This window comes from Tachypleus tridentatus, chromosome 4, assembly GCF_004210375.1.
Source record: "Tachypleus tridentatus isolate NWPU-2018 chromosome 4, ASM421037v1, whole genome shotgun sequence".
Classification (NCBI taxonomy): Eukaryota; Metazoa; Arthropoda; class Merostomata; order Xiphosura; family Limulidae; genus Tachypleus; species Tachypleus tridentatus.
In genome coordinates this window covers 9,365,637-9,378,535 of record NC_134828.1, presented here as the reverse complement: position 1 = coordinate 9,378,535, position 12,899 = coordinate 9,365,637, and the positions used below count along the sequence as shown (strand labels likewise).

General features: G+C 37.7%; 1 protein-coding gene across 3 annotated transcripts in view; it reads left to right on the top strand.

Annotated features, from left to right (window-relative positions):
* Positions 1–12,899, top strand: part of LOC143248539 (E3 ubiquitin-protein ligase RNF220-like) — a 143,330-nt gene that overhangs the window by 86,982 nt on the left and 43,449 nt on the right. For all 3 annotated transcript variants that reach the window (XM_076496969.1, XM_076496968.1, XM_076496967.1), the window contains exon 2: positions 6,162–6,780. In XM_076496969.1, the coding sequence (XP_076353084.1) occupies positions 6,162–6,780 (619 nt within the window). The remainder of the gene's footprint in view (positions 1–6,161; positions 6,781–12,899) is intronic.

Here is a 12,899-nt window from a genome sequence, read left to right as displayed (position 1 = left end):
TATATTTTTATATACAGGGTGTTCGGAAAGTCACTGTGCACTTATATATTTATTAACAGACATGTTTCAATATACAATACAGGAGGTAAATATGAATGACAATTATAAACAATGTTAAAAGTGACCCCTGTTGGCTTGGATCCTTATGTTGTTTCTAAACACTGCTATCAGTTGCTGGCTTGAAATATACTGAATAGACATATGATTACAAAACTGCACAGTGACTTTCCGGACACCCTGTACAATCATTAGACAGTTGTCCCGCGGTGTGATACTGGATAATGAATTCATCGAAATACCATAATGTTATTCAAATTCTTAACTTGAAGTTTCGAATATAAGGTTATCGGCACACCTTGTTCTAAGAACGCTGCATCCACTAATACAGCAGCGAGATATTTTATTTAAACAAATAGTAGGAAAGATTACAAGACGTGGAGAAATAATGAGAGAAAGTGCAAACAGTTGGTAAAACACGCCTATCACAAAAACTATTTTTATTTGCAACGTTTCGAACGAAAGTCCCTCGTCAGGTAATTTAAACCGTGTTACATGGTAAAAAGGGCTTACACAGAATCGTTGAAGGGTTAGAATATAGTTTGGTTTGAATTTCGCGTAAAGCTATACGGGGACTATCTACACTAGCCGTCCCTAATTTAACAGTGTAAGACTAGAGGGAAGAAAGCTGGTCATCACCTCTCATCGACAATTTTGGGCTGCTCTTTTATCGACGAATAGTGGGAGGGACCATCACATTATAACGCCCCCACGACTGAAAGGGCGAGCATTTTTAGTGTGACGGGGATTCGAACCCTGACCCTTGGATTACGAGTCGAACGCCTTAACCCATCTGGCCACCCCGGGCTCCTCGAGGCATAAGCCCTCAAATTTATAAAAGAAACCAAGGCGGGAGGAGATGACTTTAGGGAGAAAGCTGTCTCCTTGCTATCTGGAATGAAAAAGATTTCATATGTTATATGTATATACGTATGTGTAACTATTTGTACAGCTTCATTGATACGCATGCATAGTGAACGAAATACGTCTGTACTGTTTACTTGGATTTGACTCGCTGTTAAGCACGAAGCTAAATTTAGGGCTAACTGCTATCTATCTTATCATCGTGGGTATCGAAACCAGAGATTTAGGGTAATAAATTCATAGACTTACCGTTGAGCCACGGTGGAAATGGGTTATAAAAAGTGTGCGCAAATTAAATGAAAAAACAAACACACTTGCCAATGTACTTACTAAAAACAAGTTTGCACAAAAAATGTATGCATTAAAGCCTAAGTTAAAAAAAATAAGAGACTCAAGAAATATGAAACATTATATGGATAGCTGAGTTACCTGTTATATCTAAAAAAACTGTGGTATGTTTATGCATGTGTGTGGGGAGAAAAACCGAAAATATACGTGTGGATTTTTACTTTAGCATCATGTATTTCATAATACAAAATATATTAAAATTAGACTGTAATAGGTTCTCGAGATAATATGGGTAATCGTGTTTGTTTGTGTATGTATAATAAATATACAGTGAATGTTACAAAACGCTGGATACAATACCCTTAGCTGTTCTCCGACAAAAATCCCAGCTACACTATTTGTATGCTGTTCAGTAGGATACATTCGTTACATGTTAAATAACGCCGGATATGAGACTTTTAGTGCTTCACTGTGAATGTCGTATCACGGATACCCGTATTTTTTATTTTCGAATATACTCCAGATTGAGTTTATGATACGTTTTACTAATGATACGTGTGAAATCAAATACATCAATATTACATATGTGTGCTGTGTGTGAACTTGTTTTGGAAGTAGTCGAATTAAACTGTGTAATTTAGGAATATACAAGCACACACACGTATTTATATACAAAGGTGGCATACCTATTCAACACATGGCAAGTACACATAAGGGCCCTAGGGGGTGATGTAGGCGAGCGAATTTGGTAGTTTCGTGAATATATATATATGTATACATGTGCACTGATTGTAGTTGTTATGCTTGGACTCGAATTTCCTCTAAACATTGTCTCCGAGATCAGTTAACCCTTTCAGTCACAAATGTTTCTATTAGTGATTATTATGGACGCAATAGCTGAATGAACCAGTTGTACTTATAAAGCAATACACTGAGGTGAAGTTGCTTTTCGTGAGTCAAGTCGCTGCCATATATATTTTAAGCCTGAATGTCACATTTGTGTATAGAGTGTACGTGCGGATAGTGGCAAGTTATCCGATTGAAAGAGCTTTAGGTAATTTCCATTAACTTAAAATTGTACTCTGAAAATTTGTGCATTTTAGGATCATTACGAAAATCTCTACGACCATGTGAAGGCCGATTTCCATTGGGGCGCAAGTAATTGTAACCATATGGCGCCATCTAACGATATTTATATTTAACACAAATACTTTTAGAGAATCGTCAAAATGTTTAATTCATAAATTAACAAAACCTTTTCATGTGACTTACAAAGGTGTAAATACCAAGCAAGTGATAACCAATGTAACAGTGAATCCTACCTGTTGTTGTATCGGTGAATGGTAGTTGTTTATGTACGAGTGAATCCCAGCCAGTGTGTTTAACAGTGAATCCCAGCTGCTGTTAATGTGCCACTGAATGTTGGTTGTTGTTAATGTGTTAGTGAATCCAAACTAGTGTTAAATAATGTAGAAGTGGATCCCAGCTGTTGTTAATGTACCAGTTAATCCTAACTGTTTATATATTAGTGAATCCCATCTAGTGTTAATGCACCTGTTAATCTTAGCTGTTTATATATTAGCGAATCCCATCTAGTGTTAATGCACCTGTTAATCTTAGCTGTTTATATATTAGCGAATCCCATCTAGTGTTAAACAGTGTACCAGTGAATCCTAGCTGTTGTTAATGTATCAGTGGAATCCGGGTAATGTATTAAACCATGTATCAGTGAATCTCACCTAGTGGTAAACTATGTAATAGCGAATTCTATTTGTTTTAGTACTTCCTTGTTGACCTAAATACTGTTATGACACAAGTAATTTTGAAGACTTCTAGATTTTAATTGGCCTAATAATTCATTCACTGTAGATAAATTAAACAGATATTAGACTTGCAAAAGGTATTAAATATACAATATTATTTCTTCCGTTGTAACTAGCTGAATGGTGAACTGATAATGCTGCGGTTAGGGGTTCGATCCCCCAGTGGATAATTCGTGCATGAATGATCATAATCGTGTAAATAGTTACAAGTGAAAAATCCCCCTTTCCCCCTCAATAGGTTAGCAGTTACGAACTTACAACGCTCAACTCCAGGGTTCCATCCTCCATGGTGCACAGAGTACAGCTCTTAGTCCATTATGTAGCACTGCCTTAAAAGCATGAAACGGACAAAATATTGTATATATTGCTTCTGGGAACTTAATGTTGTTGCGATGTGTTATACTTCTCACCATTGTTGTTGTTCGTACTTGTTAATATATTACACCAAATAAAGGTTTTGAGATTTTCGTAATTCTGTATTCAAAGTTCAAGCCACTTCCATCTACGTTTGTATATCTTGACCAGACTTTGACACAGATGTTAACTTTTCCAACAGCTCGCTTTTCTTTTGTCTCTCGATGGAACAGAGGTGAGCTCACGGGAAAATCTGGGGTTCGATACGCCCTACTGGAAGAGGCTGGTAACCCATTGTTGCTCTACGCTGAAGCAGACTGACAGTCACTTTTATTGTAAATAATAATAATAAACGTTAAGAGTGCACCTGGAACGATCCGGAACGGTAATAGCTTTCAGTGCTTGAAGTTATCTGTTTTATATATACCCCACTAACAGTGGCTTCAGCTGTCACAGGTTTTAGTTGATGGCACTGGTTTAAAATTTACAGCTATTGCTACACTTATGGAATGTAGTGATAATGTTATTATTAACTTATATGTTCACATGAGTTGGTCATAACTTAATATTATTTTAATTCTGTCGCATGTTTGATTTATTTCACTTTGTAACTCTTCCTGGTCTTGTGAGAGACAATACAATGCGAACATGGTTTTCTCTCGAGGTATTCCAGTATGAGTGAGTTCCTTCGTTGGAGATTAATTGTGAAAGAAACTTTACTATAGTAGTTTGGTAAGGAAAGGATTTTTCTACACGTTTAGTTGCGTTTTCGACGTGGGACGAACGTGGGCCATTGCTTAGCGATGAATGGTGGGGCCATGGATGAGTCAAACCCCCATTATTCGGTTAAAGTAGCCAAGAACTGAAGGGTTTGTGTAAACATACCGCGTTGTCTCGAAATTAGGGACAGCTAGCTGGAGTAGCTTTGACGTTTACATATCAGCTGTTCTGGTTAATACAATGATATCTTCTTACAAGTATGAAATATGCATATACATTACGTAGGTAAAACATGCAAACAAACCTATTAAATACGTTGTTGTTATACGCGAAGAAATATGGGTTTATTCTGAACAATAAATTTTCTTAATATTCGCTACTGAACATTAAGGTTTTATCGAAAACTATGTAACAGAACCTAACGACAATATTCTAGTTCGATCTGATGTAATTGTTTTCGCCAAAACTCACTGCAGAATGTATCGCTGCAATTAATTATGCACATATATAAACAATTATGCGCATCTTTTACAATCATACAACTATCGTAAAGTCGATTAATGGTTTCAAAAATAAGGGGATAATATACGAAAGGTAAGAATACAGGAGCACTTGTTGTGTATATACGTATTCATAGAATAGAAATGCAGTTTCAACAAAATACACGACGGTTGAAAACGGGAGTTCGCTTCGCTGGGGAACCTGCCCACATTTATGGTTAAACAACCTGCAATAGAGAGTTGATCCCTTAAGGCTATCTATGCGAAAATCACTCAGTTACAAAGTTAATTGTTTTAATGATGAAAGATGGAATGTAACAAGCTATTTATAGACTTGCCATGAATAGGGCTGTTTTTAAAGGGTCCGTTTTATTGGTCATCTAAGTCCTACCGTGGACCTCTCGCTGTTGAACGAAACACTATATCTGGTCAACTTTCTTGGAACTTAACAATTCCTTGTACGTTAGGGTTTTGTTCTGAGCGGTTAAAGTACTTCATAAAATCTAACGGCGGTGTTTTCTCGTGGACGGTGTTTGTGACAACGATGCGAGACCTCGAGCTCGGCTTGAAGGCTGATGGAAAGTGGTTGATTCATGTAGCTTTAGGTAGTTGACCTACTGTCCGACTTTTAAGGCCATTTTACCTGTAGTTGCGTACCGAAAGTGTATGCAGGTCTGCGCTGTGAACTGCTTGATGTTTGTCCCAGTTGCCCTCTCGTATCAATAAATACACTTGGTCACTTAATTAAAGTACAGTTTGTAAGTTCAGAAACCTTTCATAAAGAAAGTATGTGATATGGATTACAATTACAGATTGTGTTGGTATAATAATATGTTAGCAAACAGCTTCGACTTGAAGAAGACAGATGAACGTCCTGTCGAAGCTTCAACAGCGTTCTGCTCAAACTGAATCACTTCATTTTGAACCTACGTGTTTTCCTAACACCACGATCGTATGAATACAGAGCAAACATCATATTGTTGGGTAATACGTCCTTTGTCGTAGTTAATATATTGTTGGGTGATACGTCCTTTGTCGTAGTTAATATACTGTTGGGTGATACGTCCTTTGTCGTAGTTAATATATTGTTGGGTGATACGTCCTTTGTCGCAGTTAATATATTGTTGGGTGATACGTCCTTTGTCGTAGTTAATATATTATTGGCTAATACGTCCTTTGTTGTATTTAATATATTGTAGGGTAATACGTCCTTTGTTGTATTTAATATATTGTTGGGTAATACGTCCTTTATTGTAGCTGATGCACATAACCCTTGTGCGTAAGATTGTGCAAGAAACCGTAATAAACATGAACATATTTTTTATTCTATTTATTTTAATGAACGTGCACGAGCCGCTAGCTTTCGAAATTTGAATATACACCAGCTGTTGTAAGAATCCCCAAACGTATATTATTATCACGTGTAATACAACAGTTTGATCAATTTAAATTATAAGGATTGGATTTGTCGGTATGTGTGTATGTTGTCATATTTACAAGACATTCTATTGAAAACACTGCACTGAGAACATTGATATGTGGATGTTTTTCATAGGGTCTGCAAATGCGTATGGGAGGACTGGACACTTCAGCCTATCTGTCCACTTCTGCAAGCTCGTCAGCACTCATGGTGTTAGCATCACAGCCCGGTTCTCAGGTTCAAGGGTTGGAGAAGGAAATTGCTTCGCCCTTTTATACACCCTTTACGTCAGCCGGATCCTTTCCTGGACTGCCTATTTTTGGATCAGCAGACACTACTTACCCCTCTGTTCCGCCCCACCTTCTTCCGGTTTCTTCGCCCATGATCAACTCACCTTGTCTGGATAGACAAGTTAGTTATCTAAATTCAGGAACGGAGAGTGACCTGAGACCTTCGGAGGTCACGGATGAGCGAGTGGGCAACGGATTTAATGGGTCAGCTTTCATTCCCGCAAAGTTTTTGAAAACCGACAACGGTGGTCCTTCAAGTCCTCAGTCTGTGCAGCACCCCAAGTATCACAGCAACAACATCTTCCAAAGCGATGCGACCACTTCCAAAGGTGTTCGAGTTAAAAAAGAATGCTCTACTGATAAGGGTCTATCGGAAACACCCGATCATCTGGCCGAAACTCACATATCTGACGGTGGAGACTCAACTGACCGAGGTACACCCGAAGAAGGCCGTCTGAGACGAAGTAAGTGTGTTTGAATTTAAAGAGATCGAAATATGTGAATATAGTGTGACAATTGGAATATTTCTAGTCTACTGTTTTTAGATGTTTATGATATTTATCTTAAAATATTCTGACCTAAAACAACAATCGAGTTTACTAAATAAGTTGTGGAAACCTGCACCTTACAGATGGGTCAGTTGAAAGGCCGATCATGACCTTTAGTACTTAACCCGCCGAACTCTTTAGAACCGCGATGCCGCTTAATAAGCTCCGCAATTATAGTTGTGGACGAATTATTGAAGTAATAGTGAAACTGTTTTTCGACTCAAAGATTCGGGAGAAAAAGTCCTTTTGGCCGGTGTGATGCTCACTAACGAATAGTGGGATTGGTCGTAAGATCATTACGCCCCCACGACTGAAAGGGCTTGCATGTTTAGTGCTACGGGGATGCGAACCCGCGATCCTCAGATTACAAGTCGCACTTCTTAACCCACCTGGCCGTGACGGGCCATTAAACAGCTTTATTCTCGATCTGTGGATCGTGGGATCGAAACCCATCGCCGAAGATTCTAGATTTTTCAGCTGTTACCATTATAATGCGGCGGTAAATTCCGTTATTTGAGTCGTTTTGCTAGAAATTTAATAAAAACAAACAGTTAGATCACGAGACGAAACACCCCCCACTTTTGAAAAAAAACGGTTGCCACCAGAAATAAGCATTTCTGAAACATGTATAGTGTACGGTGAGTTCTTTAGTGAGGAAAGAACGACTTGTTTGCTGTAAGTAAACTGCAGTTATAACATTTTACCCTAAAATTACACACTTCTTGATATAAAGTCCACTACTAGTGGGTTCCTGTATTGTACCATATCGAATAGTTTTATGTTTTTGTCTATTACACTTATCACTCAGTATAAGATACTGGCCATAAAATAGGATGCAATCTATAATTTCCTTTGTAAAATACCTATGTAGACCCAGCAGTAATTTGTGGAATTCATTACGATATTTATTGTATTTTTGTTCACATTTTGTGTGTTTCTTGTATTATTATGGGGTGCCTGTAACCTTAAAAGTCATGAACAAGCAAATACATTAGTGCACAAATATCTTAGAAAAATACTTTAAAAAATCCATAATTTTGTGATTAATTATTGTACTTACCCGCTTCAGTCTTATTTTCGTCAGTCGAGTTATTGCTTTCAGTACCCTATTCGTTTCTTCACATTTTAAGCCGTTTATTTCATTGCTCACAATTTGTGTCAACTGACAGTGAAACGTAAATTAATACATTTATTATCAATAAGTTGTTCTTGTTGTTGCAAGACGAAATCCTGATTTTTCTCCTTTTTTTATGTATTTGTACTTTTGATCTGCCATCATGAAATTTTATATGCTTGGGGACGAGCGTGATAAGAATTTTGTTCGCGTCCCGTTATCTTGAAAAATGTACTTCGAGATTGTAGATCAGTAACGGCTGTGTCAGTTGAAACTTTGGACTGACAGTTGTAGGTTTGTGTTTTAATCAAACACTTCTGAAGAAGCGGTAAAGCGAAACGTCCGGTTAAAGGAAAGTAATAAGTATGGTGTCATTTTTAACTAATATTAATACGGTTTATATAGAGCAGTATGCAATAGAGAAATTATATGACATTGTTGTGTACAATCACCTTATCGAGAACTGATTTTAGTGTTACTTTCCATATTCTAACAAGTTTTATATAAAAAAAACAAACATGTGTGAATGTAGGTGACAGCCATCTTTATTAGGCTTAGAAAACACCATGCTTCACCAGTTTGTACGTATACAAAAGTTGCATATATTTATTTTTTGGTTATCTGGAATTATGATTACATTTTATTGTGAAACGTAACATGTTCTTTCGTCTTTCAGAGTCTTAAACCTTTATCGTTGTGTGAATTTCAAAGAAATGTTAAATAAACTTGTTTATAGTAAAATATAAAGCTCCACGATGGGCTATATGTGCTCTGCCCACCACTATCGGAACCCTATTTCTCGCGTTTTAAGTCCGCAAACATGCCGCTGTGCCACTGGGAGGGCAAAGCAGCTTGAGTCACAGCAAATTTGAGTCTTTTTTGCGCGCTTCGAAAGACGTTTTCATAAAACGTTAGCGTCTTAATACGACATTAAGTTTTGGATAACATCCTGAATACGTAATTTTGTTTCTTACTTTCGTACAAAGTCGCATCTGTCTCCTAGTTTGTTTTGTTTGTTTGGTTTTGAATTTCGCGCAAAGCTACACGAGGACTGTCTGCAATAGCCGCCCCTAATTTAGCAGTGTAAGACTAGAAAGAAGGCAGCTAGTCATCACCACCCACCGTTACAAAATAACGCCCCCACGGCTGAAAGAGCGAGCATGTTTGGTGCGACCCTCAGATTAAGAGTCGAGTGCCTTAACCACCAGGCCATGCCGGGGCCCTGTGTCAAGTGACAGAAAGCAGTGACAGTAACATATCTCTAGATTCAAATGGTACTTCTTTATTGCGCGCAAGCTCTTGCGTGAACGTCATCTGTCTGTCGAACTCCAAAGTAGTGCTTTTGTGGGTCAGCGATTTACGACGTATGAATATTTATAATGACTATTAACCACAAGTAATAACTCCTTTTCCTTGGCCTGTACTCTTTCTTCATAGCTTCCAGAGATATATATGTGTGTGTGTGGAATAACACTCTGGTCGTTGCTTTATTACATAAATAAATCACCGTTGTCAGATCGATAGCTCGTTTGAGTGTTGTTGTTTTTTACTAATTATCAGTCAGATATTTGTGTAGAGTATTATTGTCGCAGATGGCGGGATAGACGAGCCTCATTAAATCGTCGTTTGCAGACTCCTCGAAAGCTGAGGTAACCTTACAGAAGTATTCTTCTGTCCAAAAAGCCACGAAATATGTATCGACCGGAAAGAGATGAAGGCGAAACACCAGTTTTCCGGAGTACCGACTATTGCGGAAAAGTGACAATTTGCCACTGTGGTGACACATTTGGCTCATAGCGGTCTCCACAGTTAGCTATTGGTGTGCCTGAGACACACATAGACTGGAGTTATGATGGATAAGTCTTTTCTGCTTAAAATAATGGATAACCTGTTTTTAACCTTCTCATTGATGTGGAAGGCTGGTACTTTCTACATCTGGAATGTGAAGAAAGATCAGATATGTTTAGTATTTCCTACATGTCGAAAGTAAAGATAGACCAGATATGTTTAGTATTTCCTACATGTCGAAAGTAAAGATAGACCAGATATGGCTGGTACTTTCTATATTTGGAACGTGAAAGATGATCAGATATGGTTTGTACTTTCTTATTATGGAATGGTGAAAAGGATAAGACGTGATTGGTACTTTTTTACATCTGGAACGTGAAGACAGACCCGCTATGATTGGTACTTTCTACGTCAGGAATCTGAAGAAAGTCTAGATGTGGTTGGTACTTTCAAATCTAGAATGTGAAGGAAGTCTAGATGTGGTTGGTACTTTCAAATATAGAATGTGAAGAAAGTCTAGATGTGGTTGGTACTTTCAAATCTAGAATGTGAAGAAAGTCTAGATGTGGTTGGTAATTTCAAATATAGAATGTGAAGAAAGTCTAGATGTGGTTGGTACTTTCAAATCTAGAATGTGAAGAAAGTCTAGATGTGGTTGGTAATTTCAAATCTAGAATGTGAAGAAAGTTTAGATGTGGTTGGTACTTTCAAATCTAGAATGTGAAGAAAGTCTAGATGTGGTTGGTAATTTCAAATCTAGAATGTGAAAAAAGTTTAGATGTGGTTGGTACTTTCAAATCTAGAATGTGAAGAAAGTCTAGATGTGGTTGGTAATTTCAAATCTAGAATGTGAAAAAAAGTTTAGATGTGGTTGGTACTTTCTACGTCAGGAATGTGAAGAAAGTCTAGATGTGGTTGGTACTTTTCTACGTCAGGAATGTGAAGAAAGTCTAGATGTGGTTGATACTTTCAAATCTAGAATGTGAAGAAAGTCTAGATGTGGTTGGTAATTTCAAATCTAGAATGTGAAGAAAGTTTAGATGTGGTTGGTACTTTCAAATCTAGAATGTGAAGACAGATCTGATATGATTTTTACTTTCTACATTTAGAATGTGATAAAAAAGATCAGGTATGATTGTTACTTTCTACATCAAGAGTGTAAAGACAAACACGATATGACTGGTACTTTCTACATCAGGAGTGTAAAGACAAACACGATATGACTGGTACTTTCTACATCAGGAGTGTAAAGACAAACTCGATATGACTGGTACTTTCTACATCAGGAGTGTAAAGACAAACTCGATATGACTGGTACTTTCTACATCAGGAGTGTAAAGACAAACTCGGTATGACTGGTACTTTCTACATCAGGAGTGTAAAGACAAACACAGGAGTGTAAAGACAAACTCATATGACTGGTACTTTCTACATCAGGAGTGTAAAGACAAACACGATATGATTGGTACTTTCTACATCAGGAGTGTAAAGACAAACACGATATGATTGGTACTTTCTACATCAGGAGTGTAAAGACAAACTCGGTATGACTGGTACTTTCTACATCAGGAGTGTAAAGACAAACTCGGTATGACTGGTACTTTCTACATCAGGGGTGTAAAGACAAACTCGGTATGACTGGTACTTTCTACATCAGGAGTGTAAAGACAAAATCTGTGTGACTGGTACTTTCTACATCAGGAGTGTAAAGACAAATTCGGTATGACTGGTACTTTTTACATCAGGAGTGTAAAGACAAACACGATATGACTGGTACTTTCTACATCAGGAGTGTAAAGACAAACACGATATGACTGGTACTTTCTACATCAGGAGTGTAAAGACAAACACGATATGATTGGTACTTTCTACATCAGGAGTGTAAAGACAAACACGATATGATTGGTACACGATATGATTGGTACTTTCTACATCAGGAGTGTAAAGACAAACTCGGTATGACTGGTACTTTCTACATCAGGAGTGTAAAGACAAACTCGGTATGACTGGTACTTTCTACATCAGGGGTGTAAAGACAAACTCGGTATGACTGGTACTTTCTACATCAGGAGTGTAAAGACAAAATCTGTGTGACTGGTACTTTCTACATCAGGAGTGTAAAGACAAACTCGGTATGACTGGTACTTTTTACGTCAGGAGTGTAAAGACAAACTCGGTATGACGTACTTTCTACATCAGGAGTGAATAGATATATTCGGTATGACTGGTACTTTTTACGTCAGGAGTGTAAAGACAAACTCGGTATGACTGGTACTTTCTACGTCAGGAGTGTAAAGACAAACTCGGTATGACTGGTACTTTTACATCAGGAGTGTAAAGACAAACACGATATGACTGGTACTTTCTACATCAGGAGTGTAAAGACAAACACGATATGACTGGTACTTTCTACATCAGGAGTGTAAAGACAAACACGATATGACTGGTACTTTCTACATCAGGAGTGTAAAGACAAACACGATATGATTGGTACTTTCTACATCAGGAGTGTAAAGACAAACTCGGTATGACTGGTACTTTCTACATCAGGAGTGTAAAGACAAACTCGGTATGACTGGTACTTTCTACATCAGGGGTGTAAAGACAAACTCGGTATGACTGGTACTTTCTACATCAGGAGTGTAAAGACAAAATCTGTGTGACTGGTACTTTCTACATCAGGAGTGTAAAGACAAATTCGGTATGACTGGTACTTTTTACGTCAGGAGTGTAAAGACAAACTCGGTATGACGTACTTTCTACATCAGGAGTGAATAGATATATTCGGTATGACTGGTACTTTTTACGTCAGGAGTGTAAAGACAAACTCGGTATGACGTACTTTCTACGTCAGGAGTGTAAAGACAAACACGATATGATTGGTACTTTCTACATCAGGAGTGTAAAGACAAACTCGATATGACTGGTACTTTCTACATCAGGAATGTGAAGACAGATTCGATATGATTGGTACTTTCTACATGAGGTATCTGAAGACAGACTTGATATGGTTGGTATTTTCTACATCTGAAAAGTAAATAAAGACCCGATATGGTTGTTATTTTCTACATCAGGTATCTGAGGACAAACTCGCATATTTATAGTTTAGTTGAAAGAATCTCATGATTAGTTT